This window comes from Gymnoscopelus braueri (genome assembly GCF_963280865.1).
Source record: "Gymnoscopelus braueri genome assembly, chromosome: 12".
Lineage (NCBI taxonomy): Eukaryota > Metazoa > Chordata > Actinopteri > Myctophiformes > Myctophidae > Gymnoscopelus > Gymnoscopelus braueri.
The window spans coordinates 29,171,996-29,192,761 of NC_137614.1; the positions used below are offsets into that span (position 1 = coordinate 29,171,996).

Consider the following 20,766-nt stretch of genomic DNA (forward strand, 5'->3'; position numbering starts at 1 on the left):
TCAAAAATCAATATCTCTATAGCTGCCTCTCCTTTCAGTGTGTAATGAATGAGAGTAATGAGAATGAAATTAAAGGTCAGGTAACTAGGGGCTTGTGCATCGTTAACTGGATTACTGGGATTGACAAAAGTTAACCCATTCAAGGTCAATAATGTACTACTGTAAACTACAGTACAACAGGACATATTAAAAACCCTTTTTTATAACCCACACACAATCTCAACAAGGGTGTTCACTCCACTTCAGTAAAAACGTATATAAATATTTATGAATTTAATACATTCAAATATACAGATTATGTATCATATTGAGGAATCAAGGACAGGGAGTTTAGTTGTTTCCTTTGTTAATCTCTTATTCTCTTGTACTTTCCATAAGCTCCTTCCATAATTAAAAATGTGAAATTGTGTTGATTCTCAGGTTTTATTTCACACGGCACATTTTATACATGGCATCATGTTTTGTTTCATTTGATTTGATTATTACCTCAGTCTTATGTAAAGCACTTTGTAACTTAGTTTTGCAAAACAAAAACAAAAACATGAAAATGCAGTCCCTCAAACTTAAAAATAAAGTATTAAAAACCTCAAACAAACCTTGCACACATATTCAGCAAAACTAAATGGTTCAAAAATGAGTTTCCTCAAAGGATGGTGCCCATATTGTGCAATAGGGTAATTTGTAACCAGTCAGTGCAAACAAAGCCTAAAACCAATTTATGTATATTAGTTGTCTAAAGGATATTGATGTAGTGTAATCAAATTACCATATGACAAATGTTGTCACAGTGTTGTTCAGTGTTTTCGATACGAGGCTCTCCTGTGCTGTATATTGTATACTAGTTACATGCAAACCATTAGGCAACACTTTACTTGGAGTGTATGTTGCACCATAACCACACCACTGTGCTTTTATGTTACTAGGAAATTTTAATATAGGATGACACTGCATGCATTACAAGACATTTTGTTTGAAAGATCCCTCCCACAGTGTGTTCAACCTCCACAGTTCTGCTACAAAATGTATTAAAGAATGACATGTTCTGGTTATGAAGCACTCTTGATATCTCTAGGATATGAAACAATACCAAGCACGCCAGGTAAAGTGCCACCCCTATGGCTAGCCTCTCAGTCATAGTCAGTAGTCTGTTCATTTAACACAAAAAATGTCACATTCAAGTATCGCCTGTCCATTCTGAAAGGAAGTCAACATTGCACTCAATGGCTGTGTTTAAAAATAATCGAATCATGTGGATCCAATGTGGATCTTAGACTAAAGTGAACCAGTCTGTGACTCAGTCATGTATGACTTATCTATGACGTATGACTCAAAATGTGGGCAAGGTTTCAGCCTGATCCGACCTCTGTTGACTTCCATTATAAATTATAGGTAAATATTTAAAAAAATATATAAAACATACGGTATGTGGAACAAAATGCATGTAAGTACTAAGTTAGACTACTAGCAGCGTACACAAGAAATTAGCTCTAAATACACAAACACACACACAGACACACACACAGAGACCCTCTTATAGATGGCTAGCCTCCAATAGAGCCATGTCGTAAAAGGTATTGTAACTGAACAGACAACCAGCAGCACAGAATAACGAATAACTCATACCACATAGCTTGAGGCTAATGGCATGTAGTTGAAGCCTGTGACAGCATTTTCCACTGTCTTTTGACCAAATTTAACCCAACTGATTATCTCACGTCGGAATGAGCCTTGGACACTTTGTCAGTGGACCGCCATAAAAGTGTCTGGGCTTAACACTTGGGCGCTTAATTAAGGCTCTTCTAGAAGGAATTTTGCCTTAAGACGTGTTTTTTAAGAACTAAATCTGTTCTGGCATGCACTTTTAGACTTTCACTTCCTAAACTAGATGCCTGAGGTAGCTGGATCCTCTATGAATGGGACCATAGATGCAGACAGAGCTAAATATTACACCTGAGGTCACACTATGACTCAGTCTAAATCCTTCTATTATCTATTCAGCCACAACCCTTTGTAGCTGTCACCGAGTCTTAAATATTAATTGCAAACTTACTGTTACATAAAATCCTCAGTGCTAATTTAACTCAGAGATTGTACAAATGTAACCGTAAGGGTCCATTTCATTACATTTGTACACTCTCAAGAGTTACAAATAGATAAATATAGTGATCCCTCTCCCAAGTACTTATTCCTTTATGTAACCTTCCTTCATGAATAGCTGACCCAAATTTCAATCCATCTAGGACGCCTTAATGCTTTGCCGTAATGGTCTGTAGTCTAGGCCCTGGCTGACTGCACAGACAGAGTGACGGACAGGGAGGTAGAACTTTGCTCTAGCCCGCTCCTTGTTGGACATTCGTCTCATAGTTTCCCTGGCAGATTCGGACACGCTGGGTGAAATAGCCAGGGTCTGAGATGGCCCGCAGTAGGTCATTCTGTACCAGGTTAATGTCGTAGAGCTCCGAGGTGAAGGCTGTACGGGTCTCCCTGCTATCCGGGGACAAGAAGACCTGGGGGGGAAAACCCAGCAATGAAGGAACCCGAGAGGATAGAACACATGAAAAAAAAGAGAGAGAGAGAGAGAGAGAGAGAGAGAGAGAGAGAGAGAAAAAATGTATATATAATATTTTAAAATATTTAATATCTAAAATGGATATTAACCATGCTCTCGTTATCTCAAATAAATCACACTATCAATTCTAAAAACACACCAGTATGTGAGTCTGTAGCATGCATGTTAGCATGTTAATAAATTAATGTCCTCTCATGTGCATTTTTATATATTAATATAGGAGATCCTAAAATGAAAATGCATCCTAAAAGGGAATTTACATGTTATGTCTTTGATGTTGTTCAGCTCAGTTTTAATTTATGAATTTCATCAAGTCTCTCCTTAAGCTGAACAGGAGTGTGACAAGAATCCTGGAGCTGCTCCACAGACAGTGAATAATGCAACAACTCCAAGAAAACTATGACCATGATGATTTGACTGGGACATTTTGGATTTGGCACATTCAACTCTTGATGATCTGATTTAAGGAAGACAGTTCTATGTGTGTATAAGGACATAACTGTCCAAAGATCAACGAAACAGTACAACAGCACAGGTAACTGTACCCTGGGATGGACGATGGTGTCTTCGTCATTCTGTCTGATGTTGTCATCTATGAAGATATGCTGAACGTGTGGGTCAAAGGGATCCACCCACAGTGGCTTTCCTCCCAGGATGGAGTATGTGTTTTTAGCCCACCTTCAGAGAATGCAAAGATAGATGAGAGGATTGGGGGGAAGCAATGAAAGAGACAGAACCAGTGCAGAGTCTGTGACACAAATGGCAAAAAATAACCAATCTACAATCTAACAACATATTGCAATGCGTTGTGCTATTAAATTGATTAGTTTGACTAACTATTGCAGCTATAGTGAGTTGCCTAATGCAGCACAGCTGCATTACTGACAAGTGTGTTGTCTGTACCAGTCAAAGTGGTCTTGGAATCCTCCCAGTCCATGGACTGAGCTGAGGTATTGGTACAGGCCTCTCTCTCCATCATGAGTCGACACACGCTCCTCAGCCCGGCTTAAAACCACAGACTTCTTACTGCAGCGGATTTTACCTGGAGTCGAGTTCACGCTGAGCTGTGGGGATAGTTAGAGGCATTTGAATTCTGTTAGCGGAACAGAACAAAGGCAGACTTCTTTGAAATGACTTAGGCTACGTTCTAAAACTGCTGGCAGGTTTCTTATGAAATGTGTCAGTAAGGAGGACAGCAGTTCTCTCCGCTGACAAACTAAAACATAAAGTGGGAGAGAAATTGTGGAAATGAGACACCAAAACAATCCCCAAAAACCTGCAAGCTGCATAAAGATGATAAGTAACTCAGCGCTTTTGCATGTTATTGCGAAAAAAAATATCCTTCACTTGTATACAGGGGACCAAACACTGACAAGATAATGGCTGAGGCCTGGACTTTATGTTGATATGTTCTCCTCTAATTGCAGAAAAGAAGAATCAGCTTCAACACCTGTGCAACTGACTGATTGTGCTTCTCGGTATGTGTCTCATATAGGGCCCATGGATGAAAAGCAAATGACAGGAGACCGCTCAGTGGCTGCTTATGACTGACAGTTTCATATTCTGACAGCTACTCCAGCTCCTGCCCTCCCTACATCACTCCCCTCCACCCATCCCAATCAATGTGTCTCACCTCATTAAGCTGACACTGACACGTACGTACTGTATGTGTCGGCCTAGTGTGTGTAGTACTCACACTAGGTCGGGCAGGTACCGTAGAAGAGCATTTTTTTCACCCATCCTCAACGAATGACCTCCCCACACAAACACACGCCATATGCAGACACTGGCAGCAGTCCCCTCTACTTTGAAATGGCGTTAAAAAATATATAATAATGAAAATAGCAAAAAAATATTTAATAATGAAAATAGCTAAATAACCAATCTACAAACTCATAACATGTTGTATTGCGATGAGTTGTGAGATTTTAGATCTGCTATAGTATTTTCCAAAAAAAAATATGATTTTTGACATTTTGGACAATAAAGACATTTTGGACAATAAAGACATTTTGGACAATAAAGACATTAGACATAGAGATGCCAGGCTGCAAGTGGTTAAACTGGCAAAATAAACATATGAGCTTTTAGATCTTTTTTTGTTTCCATTTTGCAATATTGTGAGACATTAGAGATTATGGGTATTTGGGGGTCCTCGGCAAGGAAAGGTTTGGGAACTCCTGAGTTAGGCTACTTTAAAAGGTCCCATCTTGTCAAAGTGTGTTGGTATTTGTTTGGATAATTTTTGTGGGGTTGATTTAACACTTTGAAAATGTAATCTTACTTTTCTAGTTCAGCTATTTAGAACAAAATCTGAATCGCACCAAGTTCAGTCATTGATGAGGGCTGATACTAAATGGTAACAACCAAATGGCCTGCGAGTTAGAAGAGCAGAAAAAGGTACCTGATAAAAATTTACACATTTTCAGTGTAAAGTTCAGGTGTGTTTAAAGAACAGCCAGCCAATGCCAGGCTTCAGCAACACTTGTTTAAAGCCTACCTTGAGATCAGGCAGGTCGGGGAACAACGGGTGTGTCCCCTCGGTCACTGCCCTGGACACGGCATTCAGCACACGGGGAAGGTCTGAGCCGAAGGTCCGGAACAGAACAGCAAACTCCCTCCCTTCCGCCACCAAGTCTTTGAGCAGCTGGAAGAAGGATGGCAGGATCCAGTAGTACAGGCGTCCGTCCTCTCCTCTCACCGTCAGCTCCTTGTCTCCCTGCAGGGACAGACGGACGGACAGGTGGCGCTCAAGTGACAAACAGTATATCTCATTGCACGTTCTTTACAGAGTGGGTTGAAATCCAATCCAGTGCTAGAAGACTAAGCATTGTAGCAGGAAGCCAAATGTATCTGTATTATATTGATATGTTGTTTAGGATTTTGGATAATATCATGATATGGCATAAATGTTATCTTTTCCTAATTTTAAAGGCTGCATTACAGTCAAATTATGTAATTTTCTGAACTTAACTGAATGTTCTAGCTGTTCTATTATTTCTATTATTTCCATTTACCAACTTTGTTATTGTATGGGCAGCATTACTGATGATTATTTTGTAGTCAAACAAATGTATGATTTTGTCCATAATGTGGACAAAATCATGATCACCTATGGATCGCCTATCCATACTTTAGAGAAGAAGTGGCTCCAGAACACGGTCTCCAGAACCTTTTAATCAAATCTAAATGACTATCAATCCAGACTGCTTGCAGCTGACATCCTTAGTGAGTCTGAACACTACTCTAAACACGAGACAGGACACACCCATGAATAGCTCGAGACAGTGTGCAGAATCCACTTCTTCGTTTCTATATGGTTTCTCTCCAAAAAAATTGCCTTTTCTATACAAGTGCGCTGAAGCTTCTTGTTTATATCTAGACCTAACCATTAGAAAGCAGCAAACTCACAAAATCTGCCACAGGTTTAATTCCCTCTTAAAGCAGCACAATGTAACTTTCTACCCTGGATCTCCTGCCCAACTGTATGTTCTACCACTGAGCTAATAGAGCCTGACTGCTTGCTCAGGGGAGAAATTGAATTTTGACCTTCATAAATAAAAAACATCACGTGGATGCACCTGGGACGTATCATCAAGTTCAAGCCAAACTTCATGTCAAACTAGACACAGGGTCTCAATAGAAGAGCAGGGAGACCAAATACAACCACCCTAATTGTATAACAAGTTATATTGTATTGTATACCATACCATACAGATTGGACAAAATAAAATGTTATTCACTGAAAAAGTTATATGATACAGCTTTAAGGCAAAATCCCATCTAATATTTGGACATGATTGGGTTTACCAGACTTTCCTTCCATTCTTTTACTATTTGCTCTCTCTACGTCGTCCTCAGACGACTATGCTGGCTATTCTTTATTTACTCTGGGAGGGTACAGTATATGCCTAGAACTGTCTTGCCATTGTGAATGACTGTCATCTAATACTTTTGGTTCTCGTATAGGTTTGACCCTCAATAAGTCTCTTCTCCCTGTTGTACGTGGATGCGTTCTACGTGGCACTGTCAGCTGTTAGTCGGGACACAATGTGACATGTATGTTTCACGCCTTCAGGCTTCAAACCAAGCCTGGATATGGAACCGTCTGATTGACAGGCAGGGATGACGAAAAGAATCTGAGAAACGTGTTTGTGCTGAACAGAAGAACATGTTTGTCACATAGACAGCGAGTCTCAATGAGTCACCAGCATGCTTTGTGTCCTATCTGAGGTGTCTTGCCTCTAAACCCTCAGGCCATCGAAGAAGCTCCAAGTGCTCGTCCAGAATGGCCCGGAAACGCCGGCCCGCTGCAGAGGTGAAACCCGGTACCCGGCCAAACTGGGAGTAATAGCTGACAGCACCCTCACAGGGTGGGAGCAAGGAGGGAGAATCGCTGAGCCATTCCCATTTCCCTGTGTATGGGGGGAAGAGAGCAAAGGAAAGGGTCCATGAATGGATGTGACTGTGGACAAACAGTTTGATGTCAAGTTCCCCTGCTGCCTCTGACACTGCACAGCTTGTCCATTGAGTTCACTGTAGCCAGCGTTAATCTGGAAAATATTTTTGAATGGAAATAGCCTACTGCTTTATTAAAGGACGACTTCACCCATTTTCATATAATAGGTCCTCACTAATGCTCATGATATAATGGTACAATTTTTTCTACTCAGTCTGGGTCTCAGAGGAGGACTGTTGACAGTTCAGAAACCCGTCTACCAGTGACATCCTGGAAAGTTGCAATGCAATGATAGATCCCATTGTTCTCACCTTAATAAAAATCTTAATCAAAATTTTAAAATCTTTTTGGAAAAAAAATCCTGCCTAATGATGATGTCACTGGTAGACGGGTTTCTGGACTGTCCACAGCCCTAGCTCCGTTCCGGTAGCAAATATAACACATCCGGTTTCTGAGCTAGCAAATATAAGGTTTCCGGTTGCCTTCAAAGTAAGAGCATCGCATTTAATGTTTTATGAAAGACATACATGCATTTCGAAAAAGACATTTATACAGTGGTGGAAAGTAACTAAGTACATGTAATCAATTACTGTACTATGCATTTTGAAAAATACACGTATACAGTGGTGGAAAGTAACTATGTACTACTCCACTACATTTCAGAGGCAGATATTATACTAGTTACTTGTTACTTTGTATATTTTTGATTATAATTACAAGACCACTTCAGCCCTATTTAAACTTTGGAAATTTGAAAATAGCCGATCTACAAGCAAAATATTTTTATATTTATACAAGACCACTTCAGCCCTATTTAAACTTTGGCAATTTGAAAATAGCCGATCTACAAGCAAATATTTGTATATTTAATTACATTTTGATACCAGTACTTTTACTTAATGTACATTTAGAATTCAGGACTTTTACTTTTGCAGAGTATTTCTACATTGCAGTATTGATACTTTTACTTAAAGGTAGGGTAAGTGATATTTTTTGGTTAAAACAAAAAGTATTTTTTTAAAAGGTTAAAATACTATATTCTGATAGTAATCATTGCTATAGAGTGTTTTTTCAGTAACAGATGTCTCCCTGTCTCTCCAGCTCTTTAATAAACAGAAAATACATTTTTCGGTAGGTGTCAAAATCTCAGCCAATCAGGAGAAAGTACCCATTTTTAAGCTTAATTTGTATAGTTTTCAGTTCAAATTTTGCATGCTCATTTCTTAGTGTCATCACTTCCAATTTCACTTGTTTAATCTGTGTCCTGATTGAGTTCTCTGTCCTGGTTGGATAAAATTGGAAATGAAACTACAAAAAAAAAAAAAAAACTACAAAATACATTTTCTGTTTTATAAAGAGCTGGAGAGACATGGAGACTCCTTACATGGACAGGACACCCTATAGTAACGAGTACTATCAGAACATATACCCATTTTGCAATTATTTGAAACTTTGCAAATCACTTACACTACCTTTAAGTAAAACATTTTAGTACTTTTTCCACCACTGCATTGATGGATGTATTTATAAGAATTAGCCTACGCCCTAACAGGTCGTTATTGAAATTGGCCTTTGATCCACATTCAATGGGCACTTAGCACATTTTCCATACACCCATGTTTAACCACTGTGATTAGACTGTAAACAGGTTTCAGATTTAAATTGGAATGCCAAAGATGGCAATCCCCTTTCTATAAATAATAATAGTAGCTTGTACAGGTGTAACATGTGGGGGGTTTATAAACATATTTAACAATACAATACAGTGTGTGTGTGTGTGTGTGTGTGTGTGTGTGTGTGTGTGTGTGTGTGTGTGTGTGTGTGTGTGTGTGTGTGTGTGTGTGTGTGTGTGTGTGTGTGTGTGTTTGTGTGTGTGTTTGTCATGGCATGGTGTTTTTTCCCCTCAATTTCTTTAGAGCACAAAGCCCAAATACCATTGAATATAATATATATGTATATATATATATATACGTATACGTATATGTATATGTATATGTATATGTATATATGTGTGTGTGTGTGTGTGTGTGTGTGTGTGTGTGTGTGTGTGTGTGTGTGTGTGTGTGTGTCAATGCAACAACTACAGTTGTGTGTGTGTGTGTGTGTGTGTGTGTGTGTGTGTGTGTGTGTGTGTGTGTGTGTGTGTGTGTGTGTGTCAATGCAACAACTACAGTTGTTAAAAAACAGTTTTGTCTGAATCCAGCCACTGTAGTCCACACACTAAACCTATATTTTCTACAGAGGTTGTGAATATTTGATTGTTAGGTTAGTGCATCAATGATCTTGTTGTACAGTATGTTAAAATGTTTTGTTGAAATGTATATACAAAAAATCTGTTATTTCTAATTATGCTGCCGGTATCGTGTCTGTGATTATAATGAGCAGGGGATTTGAGCAGGTCACAGCTGATTAGAAGGTTGTAAAGTAAGGGTTTTTTTTAGGCAAACTTTGCAGCATTGGGTAAAGAGTAAATAATATATATATATGTGAGTGTGTGTGTGTGTGTGTGTGTGTGTGTGTGTGTGTGTGTGTGTGTGTGTGTGTGTGTGTGTGTGTGTGTGTGTGTGTGTGTGCGTGTGTGCGTGCGTGTGTGTGTGTGTAAAAAATTAAGCACATTAAAATGGAAATGGTCATTTTCACTAAATGTCACTACATTTCAAAGTAAAAATGTTAAATTATAAAGAAAAACATTACTTAGTGATGTGGTATTAGTAATTAGGGCACATATATATGTTTCTTAAAACAAAAGATGACTAATATATTTCAAGTGTGTGTATGTACACATATATATATATATATACAAATCACAATCACATCACAGAAATAGATCACCATTCCCCTGCACTTCTTGACGAAGACGAAGAGCCTTTTGTGGAAATAAATAACTCTCCTGCACTTCATGAGAGCCCTGTAGATGAAGTTCTTGTTGTGGAAATACCGGTAGATCACGCCTATGCACTTAGTGAGAGCCCTTTAGATGAACAGGATGACATACAAATGCAGACTCTAGATATTAGTACTGTTCAGAGTGTCATGGGACCTGGTGCAACATTAGGACCCTTCAAACACGATGCCCTTGAACCTGCTAGCTTTACTTTGCAGGCTTCTGATTGGAAAATGTTTCACTCCTACAGACCCAAAGGAAGTAAACATTTTACGAGGTTTGAATGGCAAGAGTTATTTGCCAGAAAGCTGAAGGAATCAAATCCTTACTGTATAATACGTTTTGCTAATCACAACTTTTCTATTGCTACCACCAGAAAAACATACAAGCCATGTCTCACGATCAATGGCTCCTGCCGGCATACTTCATGTGAGATGACTTTCAAAATACTTCTCCATTCAGTCGAAGAGGGCATATTTCATATAGTTTACACTGGCAACCTATATCACACAAAGGACAGATTGAGAAGTAGATATATTAGGGGCCAAGAACGTAAGGAGTTAGGGATATCAATGAAGGACAAATCGCCATATTGTGCTTACGTCGATGCAGTAGGAAAGGCAGATCCTAGGTCTTTAATAGCTGGTAATCGAAGTGGAGTGGGTAGAGACTCCGCTCCGTTTAGAAAGGTCAAACATGAACATCGCAAACTAAGCCGGATGAATGATGATGAGATTACAGCTCTGCGCCTACTGAAAGCTGACTGGGAAGATGAAGACACAGAAAGTGTAGTTGTAAAAGGATTCATTCAACTTATTAAAGTTAGTCCCCTTAAGGTTATATGTTTTAGTGAAGCAGGAGTGAGACTGTGGCACGATGTGATTAAGGACAGCGCTGCATCATGGGATGCCACTGGGGGAATCATTAAGAGTAAACTAACAAAGAAAAGGATTTTGTATTATGAGATTGTAGTAAGTTCATCCACTTCGTCCGCTTCAACTCCTGTAGCATTTATGATCAGTGAACAACACACCCAGACTGCTGTAGAGGAGCTCCTCACGGAATTGAGGTGCAAAGAGAAGGAGATATTTGGTGCCAACACAACACCCATGCAGATTAATAGTGATAGGTCCATAGTGCTTTTGAAAGCCAGTATGCATATCTTCAATGGAGATAGCATGAAAATGTACTTGTTACGCTGCTGGAGAATAGTGAATGGAAAGGCAGATAGCAAAGATTTGAATTTTTGTACCATAAGAGCATGTAAGAGTCATCTGATGAAACAGGCAAGTCACATTTGCAAACAACAGTACAATACTAGAGATTGTAGGTTTAAGTTGGCTATGTTCATCTTCAGCGCTTTAGTTAATGCCAAAACACTGAAACAAGCAGGTAATATAGTATCTAAGGATAAAGGATAATTCCTTTTAACAGGTCGTTCATGAAAGTCCTTGCGGGCTTGTTTCCAATGAGGGCCTGTGAGCAATTAGGGGTTAAGATTCTTGCTCAGGGACAAATTTCATTTCATCGACACATATGCTGGTGTGGCCTGGAATCGTACCTGGGGCAACCAGGGCCTCTGGCTCCCTAGGCGGGGTCACTAACCACTCAGCTATGGCCGCCCCATCTGCTGCTTGTATTGTACTTGGTAGCAAAAGGAACTCCAGCGAGGTGGCAGCTAGTCTTGGCCGCATTGAGGATGAAACACAGAAGCTGCCAGGAATTGCAGGAATTATTGATAAAGAGCATGATCGACAAGACAATTCATATGACACTGCGGTTGATGATATATTTGACTTGACTGCTGATGTTTGTGAAGGTACATCTCCCTTCAAAGACTATTTTGAACAACTAAGGGCTACAGCCAATAATACAATTAAAACCAGCAATGACACAGGTGAAAATCAATACCATGGAGAAACTATTTTAAACAAACTGTTCTCAAACTTCCTCCCAACTATTCCAATATGGTCAGATCTACTCTCAGGTGATTTGCAGCGATTCTCTGGAGCCTATGCTGCACAAATAAACCATGGTAAGAAAAGCACAGCTATTAGTGAGTCCATGTTCAAAAACACAAAAGTGTTGCTTTTACGAAATGAGAAACACAGAATTGACGAATGTATACAGCGCATACGCTCACTATACAAGCAGTCAGCCATAGATTTCATTGCCAAAGTAGGCTACAGGATATCACAGGCATCACAGCGTCCACACCCACCACCTGTAGAAGAGTGGAACAAAAAGAGAACTCTGCCGCCACAGCTGAGACGCTCTTATCAAAATAAGCCACAAGCAAATTCAAAGATTTTCTTACAAAATGACAGCTCAGCAAGTGTGCCAGACAAAACAAAGGCACAAAACAGAGGCACAAATGAGGAAATATGCAATAGTATATGCAGGTTTGCAAATAATGAGAGTAATTGTTGGCTAAATGCAACCCTACAATCGATACTGCATCTGCAAGTAGTACAAGATAAATTGAAACAGTTGACACCTACTTATATGGTTGCGATGTCATCAATGCCAGGGAATTTAGCAGCTCTCATCCAAGCGTTTTTTCAAAATCCAGGGCACACATTTGATGCTAAAACAATCCATGGTGTCACTCAAGAATTAGTCAAGAGCATCCCAGCGTTGTCCTTGTCAATGCACAATGACCCACTAGATTTGATACACAAATTATTAATCTGGTTGCATGATTGTAGTGTCCAAACAACTGCTATGGCAAAACATACAGACATCTGTAAAAAATGTGCATCGAAAGTTGAAAGCATTTCATGCGCGCCTACTGTTTTTGCATTACCGCTGACACAGAAATGTGAGTCCCTCAATTCTCTTTTCGAACACACAATCATGGAAGGTGAAGGTCAACAGAGATGTACAGCATGTGGTTCAGAAATGAAGAGACAAATATGTTGGATTGATGCTCCTGATGTCATTACTCTTTCTGTGTCCCGTGTTGATAATGGTGGGACGGTGCTCCACACGCCTGTAGTCCCATCTGATATAATCGAAATTCCCATTCGTGACAGCAGTAAAATTAAGTATAAGTTGGGCTCAATCATTTGTCATGTAGGCTCAGTGGCCAAAGCCGGACACTTCTGGGCACATTTGCTTTATGACAATGTTGTAATTAGAGCAGATGATACAAATATAGACATCCTTCAACCAGCAAATGCATTGCAATTGGCAAAACCACATGGGTACATTTATTTCTATGTGAAATGTAATGATGCATCACTTAATGCTGTTATCACAATAGAGGACAATTTGGAAGATATTGGCCATGGTGTGGATGTGTTTTTTTGCAATGAAAGACCAAATCACAATATGTGTGAAGCCATACCATTACCAATACTAACATTTCTAAAACAGACATCTGCTTTCCAAAAATGTCACACACGGCTTGCAGCAGCAGCAGCAGCAGCGCAGTCCCCAGCATTGTTTAAAAGAGCGCTTGAGAAACTTGCCAACACTCAGGTGGTGTCATTAGTGTCTCGGCAATTTTCTATGACAGACGTGTACCACATATTAAACAGCTTTGTGAATGACACACTTGGGGCTCCTTTCCTTGGAAATGACCTGCTTTGCCTTAAAAGTCTTGGTCGCTATATTTGTACTCAATGTGGTGACCAGGCCGTACCATCTAGAAAGAACATATCAGAACTCATAGTGCAGCCACTTGAAGTGTCACAAAAAGGCATCTTGGACACAGTTGCCAAAATATGTTCTGCTCAACTTGACCAATGTGAAACATGTAAGCAGGACTTAAGCTTATCAACCTATCAAGTAATTCACAGCCCACAGACTTTACTTCTCCTGCTAAGATCTGGTGCAGAAATTCCCAAAACGTTCACTCTCTCCTGTCTGTACCACCAAAATGATTATGCTGTGTCCAGCATTTGTGCATTTTTTGACAAGTCACCATATGTGTCATTGTACACGTGTAAAGACCAGCAATGGCATATCATGACAAAAGCATCCAATGACACAGCAGGCTATACCTTTGAGCTGATGCTAAAAATACTGACCACAGCTAGTTGCTTTGTCGTGTCATACGAGAAAACTAATAGTGTGAAACTAATCAACTTTCAGCAGGTCGAACAAAAACATAAATGCACAGACAGATGCAAACTACACAAGCAGACAAGGGCTAGAAAAGGGAGATCCATTCCAACGGCAGCTGTGGAGAATAACGAGTGGCTGAGTGATAAGATGATCGATGAGTACCATAAGCTCTTGCTTTCGAGTGTTGAAAGAAAAAAAAATGCATTTATTTGTCCCAGCACTTTTGTAAGCCAACAGTTACAGAGTTTTTGGTGTGATGACATCAGTGTCCTCCCAGATGTACCACGAGCATCACGCAATTGGTGGAACTACGAGTTGGTGATATTGCCCGTCAACGCAAATAAGTCCCATTGGGGAGCCATCGCGGTAGATTTCACCAAAAAGACAGTGAATGGTGATGTTATAGTATTAGATGTTGTGATAATGGATTCACTACGTGTGCATGAGCAAGACCTGGTTAAGGCATTTTTTCCACTGCAAAGGTACTTAGCATTACAGTACTTTGCATTGTATGGTAGAGGTATGGGTATTACATTTAGATATGAGTGTTATCACAGTTGTCCCAATTTCATAGAACAAACTGACGGCAGCAGCTGTGGTATTTTCACTTGTTTGTTTTCCAAAGCTGTTCTGTTTGATGTGAGCCTCAACACTTTCAAAAGCCACCGTGAAAAGCGAGATTGTGTTATGCATGAGTTGTCAGGCAAAAAGATATTTATCTGAGTACAAAGTTAAAGCATGTACTGTGATTTACTGTATCTTGGACAAACTACCTAAAAGGCTCTGTTGTGTCTGTTGTAGGAGAACGTCACAAATGGAGGATGCGAGGGACCAGAACTGACATGTTCCCAAGACACCAGGAGGGAACATCATTTTGGTCTTCCTTTTTTTCCTTTAGGTTTTGATTTAATCAAATGTTTTCTTCTTTTTTTCTTTTGTCTTTGTGCTTACTGTGATCATCTAAAAACAAACATTAGAGCACAGGACTATGCAATGTTTGGACTGAGCTGGTTCTGCTTTATATACGTACATCTATCTATTGATCAATTTGTGTGTGTGTGTACAATGTTTGCACTTTAAGTTTGCTGTGTTGCACTTTTGAGTGATGTTTGCACTTCAGTATATTGCATGTTATACTTTTTTATACATTTGAGTGATGTTTGCACGTTGGTACATTGCATGTTGTACCCGTTTATTATACATTTGAGTGATCTTTGCACTTAGGTACGTTGCACGCAGTACCATTTTATACTTTTGAGTGTGGTTTGCACTTCCTAGAACTTCCACATTTTTACAGTTTTGCATGATGATTGTGTTTGAATAATGTTTGCTGTTATTAACACACACACATATAGTAAATTGATCAAATCTGTGACTACTAAACTACTAAAGTAGCCTCTCAGTCCACCTTAAGACAATTGGCAATGTTTAAAAACAAATATTGGAAAATGTATTTATATATATTCTGTTTTTGATAAATTGTACACTGTTTTATTAGTAAAGAGTAATTAAAAGGTCTTTTTTTAAACTTTCAAAGCCTGTCTGTATTCTTTTATGGTGTGGGGTTGTGTGGCCACTTGTATACACTATTGGGTTAGGGTATGGCCACTTGTATACACTATTGTCTGAAAAGGGCCCTTTTCTGACCCCTGACCTCACTGGACGGCCCGCCACTTTTTTCTACACCTTAGTGCCGCTTAGCGGAGAGTGTGGCTGTGTAGAGGGGGTCTCCCCGAACGCGTGCGTACCTCAGAAGTTCCGGCACTAAGCACCGTCTCCTGTCCAGTGTCCAATTTGTATAGGCTATGCACTGAAAAGGGCCCTTTTCTGACCCTTGACCTCACTGGACGGCCCGCCACTTTTTTTTACACCTTAGTGCCGCTTAGCGGAGAGTGTGGCTGTGTAGAGGGGGTCTCCCCGAACGCGTGCGTACCTCAGAAGTTCCGGCACTAAGCACCGTCTCCTGTCCAGTGTCCAATTTGTATAGGCTATGCACTGAAAAGGGCCCTTTTCTGACCCTTGACCTCACTGGACGGCCCGCCACTTTTTTTTACACCTTAGTGCCGCTTAGCGGAGAGTGTGGCTGTGTAGAGGGGGTCTCCCCGAACGCGTGCGTACCTCAGAAGTTCCGGCACTAAGCACCGTCTCCTGTCCAGTGTCCAATTTGTATAGGCTATGCACTGAAAAGGGCCCTTTTCTGACCCTTGACCTCACTGGACGGCCCGCCACTTTTTTTTACACCTTAGTGCCGCTTAGCGGAGAGTGTGGCTGTGTAGAGGGGGTCTCCCCGAACGCGTGCGTACCTCAGAAGTTCCGGCACTAAGCACCGTCTCCTGTCCAGTGTCCAATTTGTATAGGCTATGCACTGAAAAGGGCCCTTTTCTGACCCTTGACCTCACTGGACGGCCCGCCACTTTTTTTTACACCTTAGTGCCGCTTAGCGGAGAGTGTGGCTGTGTAGAGGGGGTCTCCCCGAACGCGTGCGTACCTCAGAAGTTCCGGCACTAAGCACCGTCTCCTGTCCAGTGTCCAATTTGTATAGGCTATGCACTGAAAAGGGCCCTTTTCTGACCCTTGACCTCACTGGACGGCCCGCCACTTTTTTTTACACCTTAGTGCCGCTTAGCGGAGAGTGTGGCTGTGTAGAGGGGGTCTCCCCGAACGCGTGCGTACCTCAGAAGTTCCGGCACTAAGCACCGTCTCCTGTCCAGTGTCCAATTTGTATAGGCTATGCACTGAAAAGGGCCCTTTTCTGACCCTTGACCTCACTGGACGGCCCGCCACTTTTTTTTACACCTTAGTGCCGCTTAGCGGAGAGTGTGGCTGTGTAGAGGGGGTCTCCCCGAACGCGTGCGTACCTCAGAAGTTCCGGCACTAAGCACCGTCTCCTGTCCAGTGTCCAATTTGTATAGGCTATGCACTGAAAAGGGCCCTTTTCTGACCCTTGACCTCACTGGACGGCCCGCCACTTTTTTTTACACCTTAGTGCCGCTTAGCGGAGAGTGTGGCTGTGTAGAGGGGGTCTCCCCGAACGCGTGCGTACCTCAGAAGTTCCGGCACTAAGCACCGTCTCCTGTCCAGTGTCCAATTTGTATAGGCTATGCACTGAAAAGGGCCCTTTTCTGACCCTTGACCTCACTGGACGGCCCGCCACTTTTTTTTACACCTTAGTGCCGCTTAGCGGAGAGTGTGGCTGTGTAGAGGGGGTCTCCCCGAACGCGTGCGTACCTCAGAAGTTCCGGCACTAAGCACCGTCTCCTGTCCAGTGTCCAATTTGTATAGGCTATGCACTGAAAAGGGCCCTTTTCTGACCCTTGACCTCACTGGACGGCCCGCCACTTTTTTTTACACCTTAGTGCCGCTTAGCGGAGAGTGTGGCTGTGTAGAGGGGGTCTCCCCGAACGCGTGCGTACCTCAGAAGTTCCGGCACTAAGCACCGTCTCCTGTCCAGTGTCCAATTTGTATAGGCTATGCACTGAAAAGGGCCCTTTTCTGACCCTTGACCTCACTGGACGGCCCGCCACTTTTTTTTACACCTTAGTGCCGCTTAGCGGAGAGTGTGGCTGTGTAGAGGGGGTCTCCCCGAACGCGTGCGTACCTCAGAAGTTCCGGCACTAAGCACCGTCTCCTGTCCAGTGTCCAATTTGTATAGGCTATGCACTGAAAAGGGCCCTTTTCTGACCCTTGACCTCACTGGACGGCCCGCCACTTTTTTTTACACCTTAGTGCCGCTTAGCGGAGAGTGTGGCTGTGTAGAGGGGGTCTCCCCGAACGCGTGCGTACCTCAGAAGTTCCGGCACTAAGCACCGTCTCCTGTCCAGTGTCCAATTTGTATAGGCTATGCACTGAAAAGGGCCCTTTTCTGACCCTTGACCTCACTGGACGGCCCGCCACTTTTTTTTACACCTTAGTGCCGCTTAGCGGAGAGTGTGGCTGTGTAGAGGGGGTCTCCCCGAACGCGTGCGTACCTCAGAAGTTCCGGCACTAAGCACCGTCTCCTGTCCAGTGTCCAATTTGTATAGGCTATGCACTGAAAAGGGCCCTTTTCTGACCCTTGACCTCACTGGACGGCCCGCCACTTTTTTTTACACCTTAGTGCCGCTTAGCGGAGAGTGTGGCTGTGTAGAGGGGGTCTCCCCGAACGCGTGCGTACCTCAGAAGTTCCGGCACTAAGCACCGTCTCCTGTCCAGTGTCCAATTTGTATAGGCTATGCACTGAAAAGGGCCCTTTTCTGACCCTTGACCTCACTGGACGGCCCGCCACTTTTTTTTACACCTTAGTGCCGCTTAGCGGAGAGTGTGGCTGTGTAGAGGGGGTCTCCCCGAACGCGTGCGTACCTCAGAAGTTCCGGCACTAAGCACCGTCTCCTGTCCAGTGTCCAATTTGTATAGGCTATGCACTGAAAAGGGCCCTTTTCTGACCCTTGACCTCACTGGACGGCCCGCCACTTTTTTTTACACCTTAGTGCCGCTTAGCGGAGAGTGTGGCTGTGTAGAGGGGGTCTCCCCGAACGCGTGCGTACCTCAGAAGTTCCGGCACTAAGCACCGTCTCCTGTCCAGTGTCCAATTTGTATAGGCTATGCACTGAAAAGGGCCCTTTTCTGACCCTTGACCTCACTGGACGGCCCGCCACTTTTTTTTACACCTTAGTGCCGCTTAGCGGAGAGTGTGGCTGTGTAGAGGGGGTCTCCCCGAACGCGTGCGTACCTCAGAAGTTCCGGCACTAAGCACCGTCTCCTGTCCAGTGTCCAATTTGTATAGGCTATGCACTGAAAAGGGCCCTTTTCTGACCCTTGACCTCACTGGACGGCCCGCCACTTTTTTTTACACCTTAGTGCCGCTTAGCGGAGAGTGTGGCTGTGTAGAGGGGGTCTCCCCGAACGCGTGCGTACCTCAGAAGTTCCGGCACTAAGCACCGTCTCCTGTCCAGTGTCCAATTTGTATAGGCTATGCACTGAAAAGGGCCCTTTTCTGACCCTTGACCTCACTGGACGGCCCGCCACTTTTTTTTACACCTTAGTGCCGCTTAGCGGAGAGTGTGGCTGTGTAGAGGGGGTCTCCCCGAACGCGTGCGTACCTCAGAAGTTCCGGCACTAAGCACCGTCTCCTGTCCAGTGTCCAATTTGTATAGGCTATGCACTGAAAAGGGCCCTTTTCTGACCCTTGACCTCACTGGACGGCCCGCCACTTTTTTTTACACCTTAGTGCCGCTTAGCGGAGAGTGTGGCTGTGTAGAGGGGGTCTCCCCGAACGCGTGCGTACCTCAGAAGTTCCGGCACTAAGCACCGTCTCCTGTCCAGTGTCCAATTTGTATAGGCTATGCACTGAAAAGGGCCCTTTTCTGACCCTTGACCTCACTGGACGGCCCGCCACTTTTTTTTACACCTTAGTGCCGCTTAGCGGAGAGTGTGGCTGTGTAGAGGGGGTCTCCCCGAACGCGTGCGTACCTCAGAAGTTCCGGCACTAAGCACCGTCTCCTGTCCAGTGTCCAATTTGTATAGGCTATGCACTCCTTTGAACAGCATCTATCAATTTAGATAAATAATTAATGTTTTAAATCCGTTTTTGTTACACAGAAACATAATATGTGATATATAGCTTCGTTTAAATGCTTAATTTATAGTTTTAATGTGCAAATGAACCGTTTTTCAATGGTTTTCAATGGTTTCTTTTTACTCTAGAGGGTACTCTTATTCTGAAGAGATCGTCCACCGGAAGTCTTATATTTGCTCCGTTATATTTGCTGACTGAACACTGCTCACAGCCCTCCTATGACAGACCAAGTAGAAAACAATTGTATCATTTTATCATGAGCATTAGTGAGGACCTATATTATACATAAAGATAGGTTGAAAATGGGTGAAGTCGTCCTTTAAGTCAGAGACATAAGCCTATTATAACAGGGTTAACAGACAAGATGCCCCAGTACTATTGCTAGTGCTATGGTGGTGTTGTTGTTGTTGTTGTTGTTGTTGTTGTTACAATAGAATTAAACATTTGAACACATTTCGCAAAACGTCTCACTTATACCTACATTATTATAGCTGCCTGTTGCTGCCAGCCTAAACCTAGACTATTTACATTGTAAATTGCACACTAGAGTTGAGTTTTCAGCCCAGTAAGCCTAGAGTACTGTACCTTTGTCCATCTGTCCCCATGTCACGGTGGTGAGAAAGTAATCCAGAGCAGCCACTGTCCCTTGTCCTGTCACGGCGTCTGATACCAGTATAGTGTTGTTGAGATCAACGTGAAGAACAAGCTTCTTTCTCCTACTGTTCAAACACATCGGTCCAGGAACTGTCAACGGCTCAATGACGTTATTACTGCTGTCTGACAAGCGTTCATCAACATCGCCCTGATCGGTGGCCCCGTTTTCCACATCGTCGCTGTTCTTAGCGCAATCTGCCATGATGATGGAGAAAATATGGAAGATTCCGGTTTTGAGAGGAGATTAGTTTAGGTTCCAGTAATAATCGTGGTCCGACCGGCTTTTCGCCATTCGACTCATGATTAACTTCCTCATTCTTCTTCCAATCCTATTCCTTAGCTGCTGCTGTTGTTGTCCACCAGATGGCAGGGAAGGGCGCCCTCTGCTGGTCCAGTACTACTGCTGGATGAAATTCAGGCGTGCAATCACGTCTTCATAGGTTCTCAACCAATGGTCCCCAACTAAATGGAGAGTTGGTAACCAAATGGACCCTTACATATCTTTAACTCTTGAGTGTAAATAAAACCATTAATGTTATGCTCTCAAGAGTAAAAATATTGTTAAACATCTGTAT

At 42.4% G+C, this 20,766-nt stretch overlaps 1 protein-coding gene across 1 annotated transcript; it reads right to left on the bottom strand.

Annotated features, from left to right (window-relative positions):
* Window positions 1-279: 279 nt before the first annotated feature.
* LOC308097595 (uncharacterized protein) lies at window positions 280-20,499 on the bottom strand. Its single transcript, XM_080445461.1, has 6 exons — window positions 20,123-20,499; window positions 6,812-6,984; window positions 5,070-5,288; window positions 3,473-3,633; window positions 3,115-3,247; window positions 280-2,507 (listed from the first exon to the last, which is right to left on the bottom strand). The coding sequence occupies exons 1-6, from the start codon at window positions 20,391-20,393 to the stop codon at window positions 2,331-2,333; spliced, it is 1,134 nt and encodes a 377-aa protein (XP_080301587.1). The 5' UTR covers window positions 20,394-20,499; the 3' UTR covers window positions 280-2,330.
* Window positions 20,500-20,766: the final 267 nt, after the last annotated feature.